The 26,172-nt window shown below is 48.5% G+C and overlaps 1 protein-coding gene across 2 annotated transcripts in view; it reads left to right on the top strand.

Annotated features, from left to right (window-relative positions):
• Positions 1–26,172, top strand: part of LOC140911863 (neuronal acetylcholine receptor subunit alpha-7-like) — a 130,248-nt gene that overhangs the window by 47,066 nt on the left and 57,010 nt on the right. For both annotated transcript variants that reach the window (XM_073345880.1, XM_073345879.1), the window contains exons 3-5: positions 20,435–20,479; positions 22,066–22,175; positions 23,607–23,686. In XM_073345880.1, coding sequence (XP_073201981.1) covers positions 20,435–20,479; positions 22,066–22,175; positions 23,607–23,686 — 235 coding nt within the window. The remainder of the gene's footprint in view (positions 1–20,434; positions 20,480–22,065; positions 22,176–23,606; positions 23,687–26,172) is intronic.

Raw genomic sequence — 26,172 nt, 5'->3', positions numbered from 1 at the left:
CAGCGAGGTAAATCTAGCCATGTATCAATCAGAGGCCAGATAAACCTGCTTGTTCCAATAAGAACAATTACTTAGGTGCACCATTTCTTATTGGAACCCTCCGTGAAGTCCTGCCTGAAATACTCCTTGATGTAAAGCCACCCCCTTTGTTGATTTTAATTCCTTGTAAGCCAACCCTGTAAGCCATGTCATCACTCGCCCCTCCCTCCGTCAGAGCAACAGCAGACAATCATTCCGCGCTTTTTTTCTGTGTGGACGCCATACCACGGCAAGCATGGAGCCCGCTCAGCTCACTTTGGCAATTAGGAGCACATTAAACACCACACGCATTATCCAGCAGTATATGCAGCACCAGAACCTGGCAAAGCGATACCGGACGAGTAGGCGACATCAGCGCGGTCACGTGAGTGATGAGGACATGGGGACAGACTTCTCTGAAAGCATGGGCCCTGCCAATGCATGCATCATGGTGCTAATGGGGCAGGTTCATGCTGTGGAACGCCGATTCTGGGCTCGGGAAACAAGCACAGACTGGTGGAACCGCATAGTGTTGCAGGTCTGGGACGATTCCCAGTGGCTGCGAAACTTTTGCATGCGTAAGGGCACTTTCATGGAACTTGCAATAGCCCTGTGGAAGCTTGCAACGCCAGACAGCTACCGGTCAGTTGGTAATCAATTTGGAGTGGGCAAATCTACTGTGGGGGTTGCTGTGATGCAAGTAGTCAACGCAATCATTGAGCTGCTGCTATCAAAGGTAGTGACTCTGGGAAATGTGCAGGTCACACTAGATGGCTTTGCTGCAATGGGATTCCCTAACTGTGGTGGGGCCATAGACGGAACCCATATCCCTATCTTGGCACCGGAGCACCAAGCCGCCGAGTACATAAACCGCAAGGGGTACTTTTCAATAGTGCTGCAAGTCTGGTGGATCACAAGGGATGTTTCACCAACATCAACGTGGGATGGCTGGGAAAGGTACATGACGCTCGCATCTTCAGGAACTCTGGTCTGTTTCAAAAGCTGCAGGAAGGGACTTTATTCCCAGACCAGAAAATAACCATTTGGGATGTTGAAATGCCTATAGTTATCCTTGATGACCCAGCCTACCGCTTAATGCCATGGCTCATGAAGCCGTACACAGGCAGCCTGGACAGTAGTCAGGAGCTGTTCAACTACAAGCTGAGCAAGTGCAGAATGGTGGTAGAATGTGCATTTGGATGTTTAAAGGCGCGCTGGCGCAGTTTACTGACTCAGTTAGACCTCAGCGAAACCAATATTCCCACTGTTATTACTGCTTGCTGTGTGCTCCACAATCTCTGTGAGAGTAAGGGGGAGACGTTTATGGCGGGGTGGGAGGTTGAGACAAATCACCTGGCTGCTGGTTACACGCAGCCAGACACCAGGGTGGTTAGAAGAGCACAGGAGGGCGCGGTGCGCATCAGAGAAGCTTTGAAAACCAGTTTTATGACTGGACAGGCTACGGTGTGAAAGTTCTGTTTGTTTCTCCTTGATGAAACCCCCCACCCCTTGGTTCACTCTACTTCCCTGTAAGCTAACCACCCTCCCCTCCTCCCTTTAATCACCGCTTGCAGAGGCAATAAAGTCATTGTTGCTTCACATTCATACATTCTTTATTCATTCATCACACAAACAGGGGGATGACTACCAAGGTAGCCCAGGAGGGGTGGTGGAGGAGAGAAGCACCAAGAGGGATGGGGGAGGAGGGAAGGACAATGCCACACAGCACTTTAAAAGTTTACAACTTTAAAACTTATTGAATGCCAGCCTTCTGTTTTTTGGGCAATACTCTGTGGTTGAGTGGCTGGGTGGCTGGAGGCCCCCCCACCGCGTTCTTGGGCATCTGGGTGAGGAGGCTATGGAACTTGGGGAGGAGGGTGGTTGGTTACACAGGGGCTGTAGCGGCAGTCTGTGCTCCAGCTGCCTTTGCTGCAGCTCAACCATACACTGGAGCATATTGGTTTGAGCCTCCAGCAGCCTCAGCATTGAATCCTGCCTCCTCTCATCACGCTGCTGCCACATTTGAGCTTCAGCCCTGTCTTCAGCCCGCCACTTACTCTCTTCAGCCTGCCACCTCTCCTCCCGATCATTTTGTGCTTTCCTGCACTCTGACATTGTCTGCCTCCACGCATTCGTCTGTGCTCTGTCAGTGTGGGCGGACAGCATGAGCTCAGAGAACATTTAATCACGAGTGCGTTTTTTTCTCTTTCTAATCTTCACTAGCCTCTGGGAAGGAGAAGATCCTGTGATCATTGAAACACATGCAGCTGGTGGAGAAAAAAAAAAGGGACAGTGGTATTTAAAAAGACACATTTTATAGAACAATGGGTACCCTCTTTCACGGTAAACCTTGCTGTTAACATTACATACATAGCACATGTGCTTTCATTACAAGGTCGTTGCCTCCCCCCACTGTGTGACTAACCCCTCACCCCTTCCCATGGCTAACAGCGGGGAACATTTCTGTTCAGCCACAGGCAAACAGCCCAGCAGGAATGGGCACCTCTGAGTGTCCCCTGAAGAAAAGCACCCTGTTTCAACCAGGTGACCATGAATGATATCTCACTCTCCTGAGGATAACACAGAGAGATAAAGAACGGATGTTGTTTGAACGCCAGCAAACATATACTGCAATGCTTTGTTGTACAATGATTCCCGAGTACGTGCTACTGGCCTGGAGTGGTAAAGTGTCCTACCATGGACGATGCAATAAGGCTGCCCTCCCCAGAAACCTTTTGCAAAGGCTTTGGGAGTACATCCAGGAGAGCCGTGAATGCCAGGGCAAATTAATCATTACACATCCTTGCTTTTGAACCATGTATAGTATTTTAAAAGGTACACTCACTGGAGGTCCCTTCTCCGCCTGCTGGGTCCAGGAGGCAGCCTTGGGTGGGTTCAGAGGGTACTGGCTCCAGGTCCAGGGTGAGAAACAGTTCCTGGCTGCCGGGAAAACCGGTTTCTCCACTTGCTTGCTGTGAGCTATCTACAACCTCATCATCATCATCTTCCTCGTCCCCAAAACTTGCTTCCGTGTTGCCTCCATCTCCATTGAAGGAGTCAAACAACATGGCTGGGGTAGTGGTGACTGAACCCCCTAAAATCATAGAATCATAGAATATCAGGGTTGGAAGGGACCCCAGAAGGTCATCTAGTCCAACCCCCTGCTCAAAGCAGGACCAATTCCCAGTTAAATCATCCCAGCCAGGGCTTTGTCAAGCCTGACCTTAAAAACCTCTAAGGAAAGAGATTCTACCACCTCCCTAGGTAACGCATTCCAGTGTTTCACCACCCTCTTAGTGAAAAAGTTTTTCCTAATATCCAATCTAAACCTCCCCCACTGCAACTTGAGACCATTACTCCTCGTTCTGTCATCTGCTACCATTGAGAACAGTCTAGAGCCATCCTCTTTGGAACCCCCTTTCAGGTAGTTGAAAGCAGCTATCAAATCCCCCCTCATTCTTCTCTTCTGCAGGCTAAACAAGCCCAGCTCCCTCAGCCTCTCCTCATAACTCATGTGTTCCAGTCCCCTAATCATTTTTGTTGCCCTTCGCTGGACTCTCTCCAATTTATCCACATCCTTCTTGTAGTGTGGGGCCCAAAACTGGACACAGTACTCCAGATGAGGCCTCACCAATGTCGAATAGAGGGGAACGATCACGTCCCTCGATCTGCTCGCTATGCCCCTACTTATACATCCCAAAATGCCATTGGCCTTCTTGGCAACAAGGGCACACTGCTGACTCATATCCAGCTTCTCGTCCACTGTCACCCCTAGGTCCTTTTCTGCAGAACTGCTGCCTAGCCATTCGGTCCCTAGTCTGTAGCTGTGCATTGGGTTCTTCCGTCCTAAGTGCAGGACCCTGCACTTATCCTTATTGAACCTCATCAGATTTCTTTTGGCCCAATCCTCCAATTTGTCTAGGTCCTTCTGTATCCTATCCCTCCCCTCCAGCGTATCTACCACTCCTCCCAGTTTAGTATCATCCGCAAATTTGCTGAGAGTGCAATCCACACCATCCTCCAGATCATTTATGAAGATATTGAACAAAACCGGCCCCAGGACCGACCCTTGGGGCACTACACTTGATACCGGCTGCCAACTAGACATGGAGCCATTAATCACTACCCGTTGAGCCCGACAATCTAGCCAGCTTTCTACCCACCTTATAGTACATTCACCCAGCCCATACTTCCTTAACTTGCTGACAAGAATACTGTGGGAGACCGTGTCAAAAGCTTTGCTAAAGTCAAGAAACAATACATCCACTGCTTTCCCTTCATCCACAGAACCAGTAATCTCATCATAAAAGGCGATTAGATTAGTCAGGCATGACCTTCCCTTGGTGAATCCATGCTGGCTGTTCCTGATCACTTTCCTCTCATGCAAGTGCTTCAGGATTGATTCTTTGAGGACCTGCTCCATGATTTTTCCAGGGACTGAGGTGAGGCTGACTGGCCTGTAGTTCCCAGGATCCTCCTTCTTCCCTTTTTTAAAGATTGGCACTACATTAGCCTTTTTCCAGTCATCCGGGACTTCTCCCGTTCGCCACGAGTTTTCAAAGATAATGGCCAATGGCTCTGCAATCACAGCCGCCAATTCCTTCAGCACTCTCGGATGCAACTCGTCCGGCCCCATGGACTTGTGCACGTCCAGCTTTTCTAAATAGTCCCTAACCACCTCTATCTCCACAGAGGGCTGGCCATCTCTTCTGCATTTTGTGATGCCCAGCGCAGCAGTCTGGGAGCTGACCTTGTTAGTGAAAACAGAGGCAAAAAAAGCATTGAGTACATTAGCTTTTTCCACAACCTCTGTCACTAGGTTGCCTCCCTCATTCAGTAAGGGGCCCACACATTCCTTGGCTTTCTTCTTGTTGCCAACATACCTGAAGAAACCCTTCTTGTTACTCTTGACATCTCTGGCTAGCTGCAGCTCCAGGTGCGATTTGGCCCTCCTGATAACATTCCTACATGCCCGAGCAATATTTTTATACTCTTCCCTGGTCATATGTCCAACCTTCCACTTCTTGTAAGCTTCTTTTTTATGTTTAAGATCCGCTAGGATTTCACCATTAAGCCAAGCTGGTCGCCTGCCATATTTACTATTCTTTCGACTCATTGGGATGGTTTGTCCCTGTAACCTCAACAGGGATTCCTTGAAATACAGCCAGCTCTCCTGGACTCCTTTCCCCTTCAAGTTAGTCCCCCAGGGGATCCTGGCCATCCGTTCCCTGAGGGAGTCGAAGTCTGCTTTCCTGAAGTCCAGGGTCCGTATCCTGCTGCTTACCTTTCTTCCCTGCGTCAGGATCCTGAACTCAACCAACTCATGGTCACTGCCTCCCAGATTCCCATCCACTTTTGCTTCCCCCACTAATTCTACCCGGTTTGTGAGCAGCAGGTCAAGAAAAGCGCCCCCCCTAGTTGGCTCCTCTAGCACTTGCGCCAGGAAATTGTCCCCTACGCTTTCCAAAAACTTCCTGGATTGTCTATGCACCGCTGTATTGCTCTCCCTGCAGATATCAGGAAAATTAAAGTCACCCATGAGAATCAGGGCATGCGATCTAGTAGCTTCCGTGAGCTGCCGGAAGAAAGCCTCATCTACCTCATCCCCCTGGTCCGGTGGTCTATAGCAGACTCCCACCACTACATCACTCTTGTTGCACACACTTCTAAACTTAATCCAGAGACACTCAGGTTTTTCTGCAGTTTTGTACCGGAGCTCTGAGCAGTCATACTGCTCCCTTACATACAGTGCTACTCCCCCACCTTTTCTGCCCTGCCTGTCCTTCCTGAACAGTTTATAACCATCCATGACAGTACTCCAGTCATGTGAGTTATCCCACCAAGTCTCTGTTATTCCGATCATGTCATAGTTCCTTGACATCACCAGGACCTCCAGTTCTCCCTGCTTGTTTCCAAGGCTTTGTGCATTTGTATATAAGCACTTGAGATAACCTGTTGATCGCCCCTCATTCCCAGTATGAGGCAGGAGCCCTCCCCTCACAGACATTCCTGCCTGTGCTTCCTCCCGGTATCCCGCTTTCCCACTTACCTCAGGGCTTTGGTCTCCTTCCCCCGGTGAACCTAGTTTAAAGCCCTCCTCACTAGGTTAGCCAGCCTGCTGGCAAAGATGCTCTTCCCTCTCTTCGTAAGATGGAGCCCGTCTCTGCCCAGCACTCCTCCTTCATGGAACACCATCCCATGGTCAAAGAAACCAAAGCCTTCTCTCCGACACCACCTGCGTAGCCATTCGTTGACTTCCACGATTCGACGCTCCCTACCTAGGCCTTTTCTTCCACGGGGAGGATGGACGAGAACACCACTTGCGCCTCCAACTCCTTTATCCTTCTTCCTAGAGCCACATAGTCCGCAGTGATCCACTCAAGGTCATTCTTGGCAGTATCATTGGTGCCCACGTGGAGAAGCAGGAAGGGGTAGCGATCCTACCTGGCATGGCATGCAGCTCATCATAGAAGCGGCATGTTTGGGGCTCTGACCTGGAGTAGCCGTTCGCCTCTCTGGTTTTCTGGTAGGCTTGCCTCAGCTCCTTAAGTTTCATGGGGTACTGCTTCGGGTCCCTGTTATGGCCTCTGTCCTTCATGCCCTGGGAGATTTTGATAAATGTTTTGACATTTCGAAAACTGGAACAGAGTTCTGATAGCACGGATTCCTCTCCCCATACAGCGATCAGATCCCGTACCTCCAGTTCAGTCCATGCTGGAGCTCTTTTGTGATTCTGGGACTCCATCATGGTCACCTCTGCTGATGAGCTCTGCATGGTCACCTGCAGCTTGCCACGCTGGCCAAATAGGAAATTGAAATTCAAAAGTTCGCGGTTCTTTTCCTGTCTACCTGGCCAGTGCATCTGAGTTGAGAGTGCTGTCCAGAGCGGTCACAATGGAGCACTCTGGGATAGCTCCCGGAGGCCAATACCATCGAATTGTGTCCACAATACCCCAAATTTGACCTGGCAAGGCTGATTTAAGCTCTAATCCACTTGTCAGGGGTGGAGTAAGGAAATCGATTTTAAGAGCCCTTTAAGTCGAAAAAAAGGGCTTCATCATGTGGACGGGTGCAGGTTTACATTGATTTAACGCTGCTAGATTCGACCTAAACTCCTAGTGTAGACCAGGGCTATGTGGCCTTCCTGGGCCATGTTTGGCTGCCTCTGCTGCAGCCACTCTAAGCTGCTTGAAGGACTCTACTGCTCCTTTCCTGGGACAGGTGTGGCAGGACCCTGAGGCCTCCAGCAGAGGGCCTCTGGGCCTAGTCTGCCCTGTCACAGTCCGCCATAGTAGCAGTTTAGCCCTCCAGCCAAGGTGCACTTCAGTCCTACCCCTTCCAGGGTGTTAGAGGCTAAAAGAAATAAGGAGAGAAAAAAACTCAACACCAGGGTTGTTCCATGAACTCTCGGCAGGACCCCACCCGTCTATTCAGGGCTTGTCTTCACAAAGTCAGTACTTTGGCTGGTCTCCCAGGGGCTGATCATCCCTTCCTCCAGGGCCATGTCTACACAGCCCACGGCAGCAAGCTTCCCAGCCGAGGCTGACAGACTTGGGGCTAGCGAGGCTCACTCTAGCACTCTAAAAATAGCTGCAGAGAGAGAGCTTTGAAGTCGTGTCTGGGGCTCTGAGCTCCAGCCCAAGCCACAACTTCAAAGCGCTTTTGCACAGCTAGCGTGAGCCCCGTTACCACAAGTCTGTCAATCGAGGCCAGGAGGTTGGCTGCCGCAGGCTGTGTAGATGTGCCCAAGAGACTCGGCCAGCAAGCTCAGCTTGGCCAGCAAGCTACCTGGTCAGCTCTGAACTGGGCCAGGTCTCCTCCTGTTAACGCCCATCTCCATGCCTGGCTTCTGTTCCAGGCGTAGCAGGGCAGGGCCAACCAGGTCCACAAGCTCTCATTATCCCCCTCCTTGCCAGCGTGGGGCTTGTCTGCCCCATCACAGGACTGACTGTAATCCATATGGCTAGTGAGCATGCAGCACTGTATCAAGTAATACCGAAATGCAAATGGGTGAAGATCACAATGGAAACAGGTCCCAAGGAATGAAAAACAGTACAAGAGTAAAGGTGGGATTTTCCAAAAGCACATACCAGTTCTCCCACGGACATCACTAGGCTCAGAGCTAAACCAATATTAATTAATTTTCTGTACTACCATGGCACCTAGGAGGCAGTGGCTAGGTGATGTTCAAACATGGAACAAAAGGCCATACCTTGCCTCTAGGAGCTTATACTCTAAGTATAAAACTAGAGACAGATACAGACAGACCGATCAGGGAGTATAAGGAGGCAATCCTGGTCACTGAACAGTTTTGAAAATCTTACTCATATTTTTAAATCTCTGACTCAATAAATATACTTATGGAAATTTTTGTGACTCAGATCCAGTACATGGAACAAGTGACCTTGGCTGATCTTAATTTCCTAACTGAAAGCTTCATACTCATGCCTGATTGTCTCACAGAAGAACCTAATATAATACTCCTCATACATATGTAAGGACACATGTATGGCAGAAATCCGATAAAAATAACAGATAGCCCTTTGCTAGCCTCTGATGATCACGTTTCAAATCTGGGACTTCTTCCATTACTCAACATCTTATAACGAGTGAGTGCATCAGCTTTCAAGAGTACAGCTCAGTGGGATGTTAAGAGTAGCAAGAGATGTTAAGAGTAACAAGAAGGGTTTCTTCAGGTATGTTAGCAACAAGAAGAAAGTCAAGGAAAGTGTGGGCCCCTTACTGAATGAGGGAGGCAACCTAGTGACAGAGGATGTGGAAAAAGCTAATGTACTCAAGGCTTTTTTTGCCTCTATCTTCACGAACAAGGTCAGCTCCCAGACTACTGCACTGGGCAGCACAGCATGGGGAGGAGGTGACCAGCCCTCTGTGGAGAAAGAAGTGGTTCAGGACTATTTAGAAAAGCTGGATGAGCACAAGTCCATGGGGCTGGATGTGCTGCATCCGAGAGTGCTAAAGGAATTTGGCGGATGTGATTGCAGAGCCATTGGCCATTATCTTTGAAAACCCATGGTGATTGGGGGAAGTCCTGGACGACTGGAAAAAGGCTAATGTAGTGCCCATCTTTAAAAAAGGGAAGAAGGAGGATCCTGGGAACTACAGGCCAGTCAGCCTCACCTCAGTCCCTGGAAAAATCATGGAGCATTTCCTCAAGGAATCAATTCTGAAGCACTTAGAGGAGAGGAAAGAGATCAGGAACAGTCAGCATGGATTCACCAAGGGCAAGTCATGCCTGACTAATCTAATTGCCTTCTATGATGAGATAACTGGTTCTGTGGATGAGGGGAAAGCAGTGACTTTAGCAAAGCTTTTGACACGGTCTCCCACAGTATTCTTGCCAGCAAGTTAAAGAAGTATGGGCTGGATAAATGGACTATGAGGTGGATAGAAAGTTGGCTAGATTGTCGGGCTCAACGGGTAGTGATCAATGGCTCCATGTCTAGTTGGCAGCCAGTATCATGTGGAGTGCCCCAAGGGTCGGTCCTGGGGCCGATTTTGTTCAATATCTTCATAAATGATCTGGAGGATGGTGTGGATTGCACCCTCAGCAAGTTTGCAGATGACACTAAACTGGGAGGAGAGGTAGATACACTGGAGGGTAGGGATAGATACAGAGGGACCTAGACAAATTAGAGGATTGCGCCAAAAGAAATCTGATGAGGTTCAACAAGGACAAGTGCAGAGTCCTGCACTTAGGACGGAAGAATCCCATGCACCGCTACAGACTAGGGACTGAATGGCTCGGCAGCAGTTCTGCAGAAAAGGACCTAGGGGTGACAGTGGATGAGAAGCTGGATTATGAGTCAACAGTGTGCCCTTGTTGCCAAGGACAATGGCATTTTGGGATGTATAAGTAGGGGCATTGCCAGCAGATCGAGGGATGTGATCGTTCCCCTCCATTTGACATTGGTGAGGCCTCAACTGGAGTACTTTGTCCAGTTTTGGGCCCCACACTACAAGAAGGATGTGGAAAAATTGGAAAGTGTCCAGCGGAGGGCAACAAAAATGATTAGGGGACTGGAATCATGACTTACGAGGAGAGGCTGAGGGAACTGGGATTGTTTAGTCTGCAGAAGAGAAGAATGAGGGGGGATTTGATACCTGCTTTCAACTACCTGAAAGGGGGTTCCAAAGAGAATGGCTCTAGACTGTTCTCAGTGGTAGCTGATGACAGAATGAGGAGTAATGGTCTCAGGTTGCAGTGGGGGAGGTTTAGGTTGGATATTAGGAAAAACTTTTTCACGAGGAGGGTGGTGAAACACTGGAATGCATTACCGAGAGAGGTGCTGGAATCTCCTTCCTTAGAAGTTTTTAAAGTCAGGCTTGACAAAGCCCTGGCTGGGATGATTTAGTTGGGGATTGGTCCTGCTTTGAGCAGGGGGTTGGACTAGATGACCTCCTGAGGTCCCTTCCAACCCTGATATTCTATGATTCTATGATGGGGAATGTTAATTATGACAGTCAGTAACCTGTTCCAAGCGTCTGTATTATAAAGATGACGAGTTAACATATGGTGTGACAGTGACCAACAACATTTTTGACATATTATGACCTAGGTAATTCTAGAACTAAAGGAGTCGGGTATTATCTGGATGATATCCTCACTTTGGTAGAAACCACAGAAGTGCACTGGTATAACACAGATTGCAAGGTGGTGGGTTGAGAGTAAAGAAAACTAAATGTTCATATTTTCAAACTCATGGGCCAGATTCTTAGCTGGAGTAAATCGACATAGCTCTGTTGACTTCATAGAATATCAGGGTTGGAAGGGACCTCAGGAGGTCATCTAGTCCAACCCCCTGCTCAAAGCAGGACCAACCCCCAACTAAATCATCCCAGCCAGGGCTTTGTCAAGCCAGGACTTAAAAACCTCTAAGGATGGAGATGGACTTCAACAGGACTATGCTGATTTACATAAATGGAGGGTCTGGCCTAGGGTGTTTAGGACACAGAACTGATGTTGCAGGAATTCACTTGAAAAAGGGCCCAAGCCAGAACCTTGTATCTGAACTTTGGGTATATTCTGAACTGGATCCAGATCTGAACATTGAAACTTGGGCCTGTTCAGCCAGTTAAGCAAACGCAGGAGTAGAGAACTAGCATCAATACTCTCATTCATGGATCCACAGGATTGATGCTATGCCCCAGCTTTTACACAGTCTCTTGGAGGACCCTTTCAATGCACCACACCCCCAAGAGGTCTCACTCTTCCTACAGAGCAGGCCTTGTAGCCTCACTGCCTCCAAGCCTGAGCCTCTGGGCTTCAGCATCGTGTTTCATACCATGAGCTCTGCTCAGCAAATCCAACTGAAGTAGACTCCTGGTCAGAGACTTGTACACTCTTCAGGGACTAATGCACCTCAGCTAGCATTCCCAGTGACAGCAGGCAGCATTTTCCAAACACACGGAGTAGGATTGATGAAGGGTGAACGTAGTCCCTCTGGCCAAGCCAGAGCCATCCGCCAGCCAAGCTGTTAGCGGATTCCGTCTTAAGCTCTGTCTCTCTCTGAGCCCTGAGGCAGTCCCAGGAGAGAGCAGCCAGCCTCTTCCAGATGCCCACTCTTTACCCGCTGCTGGTCACCTCCCAGTCCATTATCTCCAGGCAGGGCCATGCTAAGTTCACCACCTCACCCGTTGGAGCCTCCCCCTGCTGACTGTTGATTGTTCAGTCATTCCCATGGTCCCTCTGGACCCTCTGTTGGTCTGGGTCAGTTTCAACCAGTTCCTTGAGAACCCCATTCATTGTGGCCCAGAGCGCACTATCAAGACACCTATCACTGCAAGAGCAGACTTAATGCGTTTTTTCTCACTGGGTAGCAATGCAAACTTCAGAGGGAAACCAAGGCACAAACAGGATTCATAAAAATATGACAGAAAATTCGCACTTCATCATACCTGGTAATGGTACCAAGCTGGGTTTTCCATGGCATTAGTAAACTGTGGTGGTGAACTGATTTCTTGTTTGCCTGAGCTGGTAAAGAAAACCCCTACCTGACTCAACACTTACCATCTGGTAACAACTGGTCATAAGAATGGATAGAAATAGCTGCATGAACACGGTCATCAGCACACTCCTGCTTCAGCAGGGATCTTGGCAGGCAAGAGCTGTGACGACTGCTCTGTTGGAATGGGAGCTGCGAACTCACGTAGTTTGCCAAAAGGCAATGAGCAGCTCATTGCAGATGTATCCCACTCCCTGACAAATACAGAATGAGGAAGAGGTCTGACACACGGATAAAGGAGATCACACAAGTATTGAGGTAGGAGAAAAGAAACCCTGATAACTGACCATTAATCATTTCTTATGATCTAGGGACCCAACACTAGCAGAAAGCAAATCTTTGCCTCAGCAGCTCAGTACCAATTTCATATAAAGCCTCTTTGGAACAGGAGTAGTGCAGATGCTCTTTCATGATTGCCTGTAGGAGTTCAGGCATCCCAGGATAGTTCAAGATGCTAAAGCTCCAGTTTTCAGAGGTGCTGAGAGCCATCTCCCGCTGCAGCCAATGGGCACTGAAAATTACTCAGCAGCTCCGAAAGGTCAGGCTTCGAGTGTTCTCACTTCCAGACCAAATGCTATTTCTTGAAGGTATACAGAGATAAAGGAACTTGGCCGTGTGTCTGAAAAGAACCCCACCTTTCCCACCCACATTCTGAGCCCCCGAATCCCATCCACCAACAGGCTGGATTCCCATTTGACCGGGGACTGTCTCCTGAGGTGGCAGTATGAAGTCCTACCTCCCTCTGATTTCTTCAGTTAGCCCTAATTCCCCTCCATACCCATTTTTTTTGATTGCTGGCCATGCCCCCAAACCATCCCCTGCTGGCATTGCTTTAAGGGCAGATGGTCTGTCCCCATTATTTTGCTACGAAAAGAATGGAAAGATTACTTTGTGACTGAGAAGCTTTGCATCAGTCTCCTAGAACCTTCCTCTAGCAATGCCACAGCTACCCTGATGGAAAAGGGAGATGCCTTCATCTCCAGACAATTCAGAGGTTTGGCCTTTTCCCCAGCCTGCTGTCTCAGGGCCCTTCTCCAGAAGGAATTTGGCAAGAGAGCTAGATATATACTGGGATGCATCGAAACCTGTGTTAAAATGAACCGCTCTCTCTTGTATTTGTAAGGGGTTTACTGGTCCTGCTTGAAGACTAGGAGACTCTGTAGGGAAGCATGTGAGCTGGGTCAAGCAGCAGTCAGTCTGCAGCCAGCCTATGCCAAGCTGTGGGGAGCTGTTCCTCTCTCTTTTAGCAGCCTGTTTTCTCTCTTTCTGGTTTTCAGTTTCTTGGGAGTTACCATTCTGAATCCTAAGAAATAAAGTCATGTTACTTTGCAACCTTCCAGCAAGAATATTCATGTTTTTTTCTAACGTCTCTGTGTGTGTGCTGTGAACATATATTTATGTATGGGCCTGGTTTTCAACAAACGCAGGTGTACAGCAGCAGTCCTAACTTGCAGCTGAAATTATTCCACTTACAGTTGCAAACTGGGCAGTTTGGACAAATTGGAAAAAGTTTCAAAGACTTTTGAAAATCACATCCTGCCAATGCGGGAAACCCTCACATCCCCATTTGACAACTGGAAGGGGCTACTGTGTTGCTTCCCGGCATCATTCCCAGCCATGAATGGTTATAAATCCCACAAACAGCACTTTCCCTGTCTTGCTGTCCACAAAGCAGAACTCACTCTGCGAGTTCAAACAGGCCCTGAGGCAGTGGTGAGCTGGAGCCGGTCTGCACCGGTTCGCTAGAACCGGTTGTTAAATTTAGAAGCCCTTTTAGAACCGGTTGTTCCGCGATGGACAACTGATTCTAAAAGGGCTTCAAAATTTAAGCGGCCAAAAGTGGTGCCTTAGGCGCCAACTCCATGGGTGCTCCAGGGCCGGAGCACCCACGGGGAAAATTTGACGGGTGCAGAGCCCCCACCGGCAGCTCCCCTCCCCGCCCCTGGCCCCAGCTCACCTCCGCTTCGCCTCCGCCCTTGAGTTACGCTCTGCCCGCTCTGCTTCTCCGCCCCCCCCCAGCTTCCCGCGAATCAGCTGTTTGCGCAGGAAGCCTGGGAGGGCTGAGAAGCAGGCGGCGGCTTCGCGCTCAGGCCCAGGGAGACGGAGGTGAGCTGGGGCCGGGGGGGGTGCGAGGGGGGCTACCCGCGCCACAGCAGGTAACCCGGGAGGGGGGCGCAGGGGAACCGCTCCCCGCCCCAGCTCACCTCCGCCTCCCTGGGCCTGAGCGCGAAGCCACCGCCTGCTTCTCAGCCCTCCCAGGCTTCCGTCTGAAGAGCTGATTCGCGGGAAGCCAGGGCGGGGGGGCGGAGAAGCAGAGCAGCGCATTCAGGGGAGGAGCCGGAGGCGGAGGGGAGGTGAGCTGGGGCTGGGCATGGGGCGGGGAGCTGCCGGTGGGGGCTCTGCACCCATCAAATTTTCCCCATGGGTGCTCCAGCCCCGGAGCACCCACAGAGTCAGCGCCTAAGAGGCCACTTTTGATGTGATCAGTGGGGGGGGGGGAGCGGCTGCTCTCCCTGCTCCCCCCCAGCTATGCTACCCCACCCCTAGCAGCCAGAGGGACCTGCCAGATGCTTCCTGGGAGCTGTCGCAGGTAAGCACTGCCAGGACTCCCCACCTCGCCCCCCCAGCAGGTCCGTCTGGCTCTTAGGGGTGGGGTGGGCACCCACTATGGTGGCCCACAAGACCCTCCTGCCCAGTTCTGGGGGTAGTCAGGGGACAGGGGATGGGGCAGGGATCCGGGGGGGGGGCATCAAGGAACGCGGGGGGTTGGATGGGGCAGGAGTCACCTCGTGGGGTGAGGAGGGAACCGGTTGTTAAGATTTTGGCAACTCATCACTGCCCTGAGGCAAGGTTGAGAATAGACTGTGGATGGCCACCAGGGGGGCCTACAGGGAAATCTTTTTCCAAGGCTGCCAGAGACCCAACCAGCTGGGTGTTGGTCAAAATTCTGGCTGATTGCTGTTACTAAAAAGTGAGAGAGAAAGAACACTCAGTTCACGGGACTCCCCTACCAGAAACCTCGAGTCTGCCACCAAACCTGAGTTGTTTAAAGCCTAATTTCAGAGGTCATTGTGATGGGGGCTACAGACCCAGAGGTCTGACTGAAAGTAAAGCTTACAGCCCTAAGGAAGAGGATACTAAAGATCCTGGACTTGAGAGGAGAGTTTACAGGCCTGGGATGGCACCTGTCTATAGTCATTAAGTTCCAGACTTGTAGGCCTGCCACAGAAAGTTCCCTATAGCTGATGAGTTCCCTATAGATTCTTTTCATATGACTGCTATGATTGTTTCATTAAATACTAAAGTAAATCCTGAGTCTTTTTCTTTGCAGTGCTGAAACCCAAGGTGTAAACCAATCACTGGGGAAACTCACCAGTGGGAAAAACATTTCCTGCCAAAAACGTTCATGAGGGACAATGCCCCAGCCTGCACTGCCTGAGAGCTTGTCTACATGGGGAAGTTATTGCACAGCAAGCTAGGGTGTGAATTTACAGCGCATGAGCTCCCTGTGCAAAAACTCCTATTGCACACAGAAAGTGCCTTGTCTTACAATAGGTGCTCATGAGCCACCTAAATCTCTCTGGGATTCTCTGCTCTTTCAGACCTCAAGAGGCCCACAGGAAGGGACAGATGCCTCCGGATCTCCTCCCCCAAAGCTCCCTGCTCCAAGAGCTTGCTGATGCCAACAAACTCAGTGTTGGGGGAGGTAGGGAAGTTTCCCTCCTGTGTACCTCAGGAGCCCCACAGGAAGGGGGAAAGTACCGAAGCCCCTGGCCCAAATCCCCAAACTGTAAAATGTTTGTTTTGAATGATGTGACTCATCAAACAGGGCAAAACTTCACCTAATGCAAAATGCTGACTTCTTACAAAAGGTGTTATCTCCTGCCCACCAGGAAGGGCTACTGAATCCAAATGGGCCATTGTGGAACATCACAACACAAAGGCTTTGTCAAGTGCCCTATCGCACCCATAAAGAGCCTTTGTGCAAAAGGGCTCATCCCATCTGCTTGAATTCCGAAAGAAGGAAATAAAACTAGATGACAAGAATATTTTTCATCTCTCTCTCTCATTGCTGTTTGGACTGTCACAGGGCTGGAGCTGGGAAACAGGAGAAGAGATCGCCAGGGTCAGGCTGGGTTAGCCCTACAAGACATTCAATGCTGACAGATTACTACAACTATGTCACCTTTTGGAACCATAGACTGTCACTCATTTGTGTCTGTACGTTGCCTGCTTTAACCTGTAAATAACGTTATTTATTTTTCTTAGTTAATAAATCCTCATTTAGTTAACTATAGGATTGGTTGTAAGCATTGACTTTGGTGCAAGATCTAAAGTACAAATTGACCTGGGGAAGGGGACTGATCTCTTGAGACTGGCAGCAACCTGGGTATTTTGTGATCTTTGGTGTAAGTGACCATTTATCACTTAGTCCAGCTTGCCTGGGTGGGAAGATAAACTGGAATGCCCAAGGGGACCGTCTCTGACTCCATGGAAGGACTGGTATAGTGATCCAGGAGTTCACATTTGTTACTGACATGGTGAAATCTAATTATAGAACACACCACCAGTTTGCGGTGCCTGCCCTGAGGTCGGCACTCATGGTTGTGAGCCACTCCAGGCAGCACGACAGATGCGCTTGGCTTAAGCTGCTCATATTTTTGCTGACTCCTTATGTGCAAATTTGCACATCTACGGTGAAGGTGACTGCAGAGAGACTGCAGCCTGAGGTAGCACAACTGGTCATTTTCCATAGCTAATATTTGCATTGCAGGAATGCAACTACAGCTGCGGCCTCGTTCTCTTTGTGAGCCACAAAACATTGCAACATGCCCATACCACTTCCAGTTTGCTTGTGCTTTCAGTGCCAGTTGGTTTTGGACATAGTGGGACTACGGACAGGAAAAGACAGTGGATTCATTTTCATGCGGGCGAGCAGGAGAGCTGAGGATGTGACAAGTAGCTTTGCTTTGAGGACGCTGGCAGACACGTTTTATCCTCAGCTCCTTCGGGGGCTCTCTTGTTGTCTGCACACAGCTGTGTCATTGGCAGTGATGTCAGGCACAGTCCTGGACGGGAGAGGCTTGCTCCCTTTTACTCTCAGTCGAAGACCCAAAGAAAGCACTAATAGCAATAAAGACAGTGGTGGCAGTGAAGCTAGAACCGGCTGGGGTAGTGCATGCAGATGGCATTAGCAAGACGGGCTCAGACTGCAGTTCTGCCCATCACGGCAGACGGCATTCACAAGCTAAGTGGGGGCCAGCTGGCCAATATATCCTCAGCTTCCAAAGCTCCTTCCAAGTTAGCCAAACAAATCCATGGACCAGGAATTTCTCGTGTGCAGTCTGCCTGCCGGGGAGAATGGCTGGGGGTGGGATTGTTTGCCTGAAAATCTGCTAGCAGTTGGACAAGGTGTGTCACTTAGGCCTGGTCCACACTACAAGGTTAGGTCCATGCCAGGCAGCTTACACTGACTTAATTATGTCAGCGTCTACACTTGAATGGTGCTTCTGTCGAAGTGAGTCTCCCTGTACACCGACACAGTAACTCCACCTCCACAAGAGGCACCGGGCTTATGTTGGTGTAGCTAGGGCAATGCAGCATCCATATAAACACTGCATTGCTTATGTTGCCTGTCAGCCCCCAGTGGGGCTGACAGCTACAGCCTGCCCCCCACGCCCTGGTTCACGGCTGCCCCCACCCTGCCCTGGGGCTGACAGCCCAAGCGTGGGGGCCAGCTGTGAGCCAATGCCCAGCTGACAACTTAGGCCATCAGACCCAGGGCTGCTGGGCTCCTGCTGTCAGAGCCCCACAATGCCCCAGCCAGTTCAGTCAGTGAAAGCTCTCATAGTGAGGATGTGCACCACAAACAGAAGGAGCGTAGTGTGGATGTGAACCACTGCTTTAGTTACTGCGGTGTCTGAAGGTCAATTTAATTTTGTAGTGTAGACAAGCCTTTGCATGGCGACAGTTTGAATCAAACCAGAGGTTTGGGCTTTTGCAAATGTTTCTGAACTTGTTGGGGAACAAATAGCTTGGACTAGAAACTCCACAGCTGACTAGTTCCTTTGGCCCCTGGGAGGGCTGAGGCTTTCAACTAGTTTGGGAAAACAGGAGAGTTCATAGGGAGCTGGTTCACTAAGTATTTGGAAGCCATGGTCTTTGTATAAAAAACTGCAGGGTACGATCGCGCAGCTTTTTATGCTTCCTGGCTTGTATTCATGGGAGGATGTTACAAGAGGAGAGAGACCCACTGGGATCCTACAGAGCTTTCAACCTACACAGGACCAGAAAGAGCCCCTAGGGCTAACAATCTCTTCAGTTTGCTCTATGGACTCCCAGACCCAATGGGCTTGTGGCTCCTCATCTTGACGGCTGCCCTGGCTGAGACCACGAAGAGTAGCCATGGTACCTGCAGAGGTTTTTGTAGGCTCCACACGAGGAGAATGCAGCTGAAGCATCTGCCTAGCCTGGAGCTGCTGGGTGCTGAGAATTTTTAAAAATCAGACATTTCATTTAGGCACCTAAGTGGGAGCTGAACTCTTTTGAAAATCTGGCATCTTATCTCTGTCATTAATGTCTGCAAAAGAACTTAAATCGACAGAGTGAAATCCTGGCCCCACCAAATTCAATGGAGCCAAAATGTCACTCTTTGTCTTAATGAAGTTGCGTCTGGGAATTATTCATATATTTCCATTCAAAGTGTTAGCTATCATGGCCTGTTTGTCCCCAGATCTTACAAGCCTGATGGGTTTTGTGCTGGGTCCTGTGTCTCTTTGATCATTGCAGTCCAAGTCCAACGTGCTATAGCTCACAAGATTTACCATGCTATTCCACAGTAGCTTTGTTCAACACCACTTACTGAAATGCAGTCATCTCAGGCCCATGACTCTCTCCATCTCCATTGCAATGTAGCTAATCTGTCTGTTCTCTCGGCTAGCTTTGTGCTTACTGCTTCTCCTGTGCTAACAACGAACGAGCACAAAGGGCACACAACAAAACAGATTCATTCCTAGTACAAAAGAAGGGGAGTTTTTAGGTCAAAATGATCATTTGCCCAGCCCACCAGCACAGGGAAATAGAAAGCATGCTGCCCACATTCCCAGTTCCTGTGCAGGTGGCAGGGGGACAAGCAGGTTCTACAGGTCTCCATCCTGTGCTGGTTGGCTGAGAATGATGAGAAATGGATGGGGCCGTGGATCTGCCACACCCTCCCTCAGTGCATGGCCAGCAGAGCTGAGCTAAGGCACAGTGGGGAGTCACCTGGTTCTGCTACGGCCTAGAGCATAGGGATGAGTCCCAACCCTTCCCTGCACTGCTTTTGGAGCATCCCAGCTACCCACTGCCCCTTGCATAGGGAGAGGCACTAAGTGACAATGTAGCCCCTTAGCAGCCACTCCTTGATCTTGCAAACTCTGTGCAGTCCACAGTGGAGTTTGAAAAGATGTCACATGCCTGCACAAGTGCCAGCAGAGGCTGTGCATGGCCACAGCTATGCTTAAGCCCTGGGAGCGTTAAGTCTGAAACCAACGGGGCCCTTGCCTCCTTATATGCAAAGCTAAAGTGGGGAAAAGTATGGGTGTGTCTGAGGGGGTATGGGCTTGCATGTCACCCCCATGCGAACGAGGTGCTATGTTCCTCTCTATGATATGAACCCATACATTGGTAGTTGTGCAGCCATGTTCTTGGCCTGCTGGGCAATCCGCTTGACCTCTCCGTGCCTAAGTCTCACCATCTGTAAAATGGGGTCATGGCACTTATCTCTTTTGCAAGGCATTTTGAGATCTATAGCTGAAAAGCACTACGTATTGTTATTATGGATAGAGAATTGGATTCCAGTGTGATCTGCAGCCTGCTTAGAGTTGTGTTTAGATACACAGAGCACCACATCTGTTCTGCATAGCATCCTCTCGATAAACATCATTTTCACAGTTTGCTGACGTGCCCTCACTTCTGCTCAAGACCAGTATTCGATTAGTCTGTAGCAACAATAATGACAGTGTTAATCCTCTCCAGTTCCTGTATGTCACAGAGTTCTGTAGTCACAGCCATCTAATTAAAATGAAAATCTCTGATAGCTTTTGTAGAGAATAAATGTCTTCAAGTAAATAATGGCCATGGCAAATTATTTTCATTGCTGATGAATTATAATGAGTGTGGAATTTTAAAAATTTGTTTTTAAGGCCAGAAGGAACTATTACAATCATTTGGTCTGATCTTCATCACCACACAGGTCAGAGATTTCACCCAATGACTCCAGCACTGAGTCCATAATTTGTGACTGTAATATTTGCATTCATTTACCCTGCGAGTTGGGTTTGGGTTTGATTTTGTCGGGAAAAAAACCCCAATATTTTCTTGGGCTAATTAGGTTTTCTTCTCTCTTTTTGAAGGATGAGAAGAACCAGGTGCTGATAACGAATGCTTGGCTACAGATGGTGAGTAACTTTGCATCAGCACTGAACAGAAATTGTTGTAACAGGAACTTACTGAATATGATCCTTTGGCAGAAGAACTGTCTGTCATCCTCTATACTGGGACTCAAGCAAATTGAGCTCTTGGAAATATTGCTGAAGGGGGAATGGGGCAGGATTTCCAAAGAAGCACACAGGTGTCTGACTCTGATCGGCTTTCAGTGGGAGCTGGGTCCTCTGAAAATCCCAGTTATCACTTCCTTTCAGATCTGAAAATGAAATGATCGGCCATATTAATTCCTGTTGTAACTCTGATGAGCTCAGTGGAGTTGGTCCAATGAGCCTTAAGGCACAGATGTTAATAAATGAGGATCTAAACATGTCATTGAAATTGGAGGGCTGGTTTTCAAAGATGTGGGCATCCTGCAGTTTCCACTGAAGTCAATGACTGGGATTTCCAAAGGTGCCTCAAATCCTAATGAAGCTGCACATCTTCCTTTCTTAAACTCCTTTGAGAATTCCAGATAGTGTCTAAATATGGACTTAAAGGCCTGACTGTAGGACCCAGGGGAAATTTCCAAGAGTGCCTAAGGAACTTAAAAGAATAGGCCCATTGCAAATCAATGGGGCAGACTCCGAAACCACTTAGGCACTTTTGGAAATCTCCTTCTCTCCCATTTTTTTTTTAAATCCCTTAATTCTTAAGTAAATCTGATCTGCAATGAAATGCGTACAAGGAAAGCTCAGAGTTGTTGTCCCTGTGCACTATTACTCATGAATGAATGTTCCAGCGTAGGATTAAGCATTGCCGTATGGTATGAGGGATCATTTATTCTTATGCAACATAAAGCTGAGCTTCTGATTCATTGGCGCTGCCTCTTCAAGCTAAGAGATCACAGGAGAGATGAATGATTGAACTAACTCTAATGTTACATTAGAAACCAAATATATTATCTGAATGGAGCAAATGATCCTTCTGCTTGTCCCCTAACTACATGGTAGTTTATAGTCTGAGTGATCTTGGTTATAAAAGAAGAATAACCTAAACAATTCCAGCCTATACTTTTATACTGCTGCCATGTTATCATTTTCATACCCTCTTGTGTGCATAGACTTTGGACAGGAGAACCTAGACACTCTGTAGTCTTCAATAAAGAATTTGTATTGATCCCAAAGTTCAGCAAAAATTCAAATCTGGTATTTTGGGTGGGAGAGGGGAAAAGATCAAACAATCATTTTGGAATACAGAGTGCAATTGTATGCTTTCCAGGCCAGGCCCTCAGCTGGTATACGTGGGCATCCACTGATGTAACACAGGAAATAAATATTTCCTTAGAGATTTTTCTAAACAACAAACATGTTAAAATGTAATAGTCCAAATGTTAAGTCATTACACTGTGAGCTCCTCAGTGCATACACCTGTCTTTTTCATTGTTGTCACTTGTTATTAACCCTAAAACAGTAATTATTATGTTATCATTGCTGTTGCTAATATTCATTATATTTCCAGAGCACCCAAATGTGCCAGGCATACAGGAAGATATTCCTTTCCCCTATGATCCTACATTGTAGAAATGATAAATAACATTTGTGTCTATATTTTCCTACAGTACTGGATTGACGTTTACTTGTCTTGGGATCAGTATGCATACCCAGGAGTCCAGAACTTACGATTTCCCTCTGACCAGATATGGGTACCAGACATTCTTCTGTATAACAGGTACGGAAGGTTTATAAGAACTGAGACAAACACTGAGTGAATTCCTCCATTGGTGTAAATCAGCCTAGCTCCATTGACTTCAAACGGAGATTACGCCAGCTGAGGATCAGGTTTATGGCCTCCAAACAATGGAAACAAACCCAGACAAGTGCTGCAGTACAGTGAAAAGTCTAGATGGAAGCACAGAGTTATCTTAACGATGCTCGTAAAATAGAAATGGCTTGAGGCCCTTGGCCATGGTCTTTATAATGAAAGATTAAGTTATGATTACCTATCTTGTGCTAATGTAAATAATTATCCTGGTTTCATTTGTTGTTTGTGCTTTCGTAGTCTTCTGGTACAGCCTTATGGAAAATTAGATGATGTTCGCACGTAAAAATATCACAATTCCATATAGCTAAAAGACTACGTATAGGGACCGAGAAAGCCCATGAAACTCAATAGAAATAGTCCTATTAGCTTCACTGGGAGTTGAATCGGGCCCTAAGACTGTAAAATAATTATGAAGTGCCCTTCAGTTCAAAGGGAGTGCAGGACGATGCCAGCACGGAAAAGTCTGCAATAGCTGTTTTGAATGCAAGTTGTATAAAATATCAAGATCCGAAGGGCTAGATTGTTTGATTCAGTTTGGATAAGTATCAAGCAGTCTGGAAGCTTCCCCAAACCTCAACTAACTCCTGAAATTATAGAGTTCTAACCCACAAGGTCTGCACACAACGTTGTGCCGATTATTACTATTGGTATCTGTGTAGCACCTATGAGCCCCAGCCATTGACCAGGACCCCACTGCACTAGGTGCTGTACAAACACAGAACAAAAAGAAAGCCCCTAAGAGCTTACAATCCAGATCCCTGATTGCTCACTGATCACCCACAAAGACCCGCCAGGCTTGCCACTATGCCATCTGAGCCCCCGACAGTTCCCTTCCTTCTCCAGCCACTTCACCCCTGGCCTATGACTTCTTGCTCTCTTTGAAGAGCAGCTGCAGTTCCAAGCAACTGCTATGCTAGCACCTAGTACCTCCACCTTGAGTAAGGTGCCACTGGGCCAGAGGTTACAAAGGTTATCATCGTCTCCCGTTGTCACAGCCTTGGCATCAAAGGCACTGAGCTCTTCTGAAAATCAGGCCATTTCACTTAGTTGCCTAAATGGGAGCGGAACTCCTTGCAGCAGCTCTCCCTCAGTGACTGGGGCCATGTGAGGGTCCAGCCAGCTGGTTGAGAGATGCTTTATCCAACTGATCTAAATCTTGAAAGAAGATCCAAGCTCAGTTTGGCGTGAGCTAGACGTTCCAACTAATGATATTTTACAAAGTTTACCCTCCTGACCCTAATCCATACACCCGCTATTCAGAAATTAATGATCGTTACCTTACTGTTCACCACATTTTGAATTCAAGTGCCTGTGGGGGTTTTTTGTGTTATGCTTTAGTGCGGATGAAAGATTCGATGCCACGTTTCACACGAACGTGTTGGTGAATTATTCTGGATCTTGTCAGTACATTCCTCCAGGTAAGAGACTGATTTTGTTTGTTGGTTTAAATCAATTTACTTTAATAGCGTCAGTCAATTCTCCTATTTAGAGAATTAATTGTATCAGTTTAAAAGCAGATCTGGATGAGAAGCTTTGTGCGCTGTATGCTGTGCGACAGACTTTCAAAAAGAATTCAGCTTCTATTTTAGGCCCCTAAATACAGGCCAGATATTGATAAGTGCTCAGCATCTGTGACAAAAAAGTTCAGCATCATACAATGCTGAACCTTTTAATGATCTGGCCAGCTTTTCATACTGCAACATATTAGGTCATATAATGAATGACATTTTAGATGGAATTAGCACTAAGAGGCCAAGATTTCAAGGGCTAAACATTTTAATCCTGTAGCTTTTTTTCTGAAATCTATTTGTTTTTAAAACCTTTAAGGTTGTTGTGACTCAGATGATGAATTTATATTTATTAACTGTTCTGTACACAAGTAAAAATGCATGGTACAGTGATGCTGCTACAGCTTATACCAGCAGTTCTCAACCTGCGGCCCGCATGCGGCCCAGTTAGCACACAGCCCATAACGATAAAGGAGTTGAGAACCACTGCTCTAGGGGCAAGATTCACAAAGTAACTTAGGCGTCTAGAAAACCACTGGGATTCACAAAGCCTGGGTGAGGCGGTCAAGCCTCCAGTACAACGGGACAGAGCTAGGTGCCTTAGAATGGGATTCACAAAAGCCAGCACCTTAGGCAGCTCCCTGCAAAAGCTAGACCATGGGAGATACTAAGGTGAGGGGTAAGTACTTAGCCCCATCCCTCTCAGAGAGATAGGCACCTACATCTGGGCTGCAGAGAGACGCCTCCCTCTGCTTGGGATTCTCAGCTGAAAAGCCTCTGTTAGCATTAGGCATCTCTGCCATTTTTTGAAGACGCCGGCGTGGGAAGGAGAACGGAGAAGACACAGGACCTCCCTCATAATTTTTAGCCCAATGGTTAGAGCACTCACCTGGGATGTGAGAGACCTCAAGTCCTCCATCTGCCACATGACAAGGCGGGATCTGAACTGGGATCTGTCCCTCTCAGGGGAGTGCTGCAGCTACTAGGCTATTCCCTCGGTCTCCCCTATCAGAGCGGTTCCACTGTGGAGAAATAATGAGAGTTGCAGGGTGAGAAAGAGACAGCACAAGCAACTCTAAGAATTACTCTGTCGTCTGGTGCGCAGAGCACTCACCAAAGACTGGGGAGACCAGTCAGGGCCCCCCATCCTGCCACTCCACTGATTACCCACAGTGGAACAGCTTCCACAGGAGAGAGAGTGAGGGCACTCCCCCATCAGAACCTCCCATTGCCCGGTAGTTAGGGCATTCTCCTCAGAGCCCTCTCCAGATCCCATCTCCCCCATCAGGGGAGTGGGGACTTGAACCAGGTCTCTCCCATCCCCTAACCAAGGGCTAAAAGTTGTGAGGAAGTGCCTCTCCCTTCCGGGGGTTGCATGTGAGGTCTTATGTAGGGCCTGATACGGTAGGTGAGGTCTGCGCGTGCTTACCAGATCAGGCCGGCGGGCAAGTGACACAGAGGAACACCTCTCTTCCCCAAGTTCACACATCGCTCTGGGGCTTAGCCATTCAGACCCCTGGAGTGAGGCAACTCTGCACATGCCAAGAAGCAGAAACACAGGCACCTAAGGAACTTTTACGAAAAAACTTGGGTGGCAACGAGTTTACGGGACTATCGGGTTCTGCAGCAGCTGAGCAGGGGTTGTATGAATCTCACCAGGGTCCAATTCTGGGATTTAGGTGTTTAAAGTGGCCGTCAAGCATCTAAGTCTCTTTGTGAATCTCGGCCTATCTGCTTATGTCACTTCTACGGCACCATTCCTGTGGCATCTGAGTGCCTCACAGCCATTAGTGGGCTTATCCTCACTGCCCCCTGTGAGGCAGGGCAGTGCTGTTATCCTTGTTTTAGAGATGAGGAACTGAAGCACAAAGAGACAAAGTGACTTGCCCAACATCACACAGGAAGTCTGTGGTAGAGCAAAGACGTGAACCCCGATTGGTGGAGTCCCAGGCTGGTGCCCTGACCACTGGGAAGAGGAACTTCTCCGCAGCCAACTGACATGTAATGGTTCTCAGTCCCAGAGCAGAGACACATGGGATGCGGTCAGCTTAACTGCCATTGTGCCATTAACGGCCATTGTGTGGACAGGCACAGATTGGCAGAACAGGGTAGGATTGCCCAGCAGGCTTCCTCGGACATCTCCACACTGCATCTGGGAGTGAGTCCCCTAGCCTGGGTTCACAAACTAGCGTACATGGGACGCGCATTAGTGCACTAAAAATAGCTGCATAGACAATGCTCTGACACAGCAACTTGGGCTGCCAGTCTGACCCCCCGCATCCAACCCCACCCCAGGCCTGAGCGCCCCAGTCTCACCCACCGCAATTTTTCAGTGCACTGCATGACCCAGGGTGGGAGGCTTGCACCAGATATAGTGCAGACCTAGCCCTAGAGGA

Source organism: Lepidochelys kempii, chromosome 5, assembly GCF_965140265.1.
Source record: "Lepidochelys kempii isolate rLepKem1 chromosome 5, rLepKem1.hap2, whole genome shotgun sequence".
NCBI lineage: Eukaryota > Metazoa > Chordata > Testudines > Cheloniidae > Lepidochelys > Lepidochelys kempii.
Note: the sequence above shows the minus strand (reverse complement) of the source record. Positions and strands in the feature narration are given on the sequence as shown.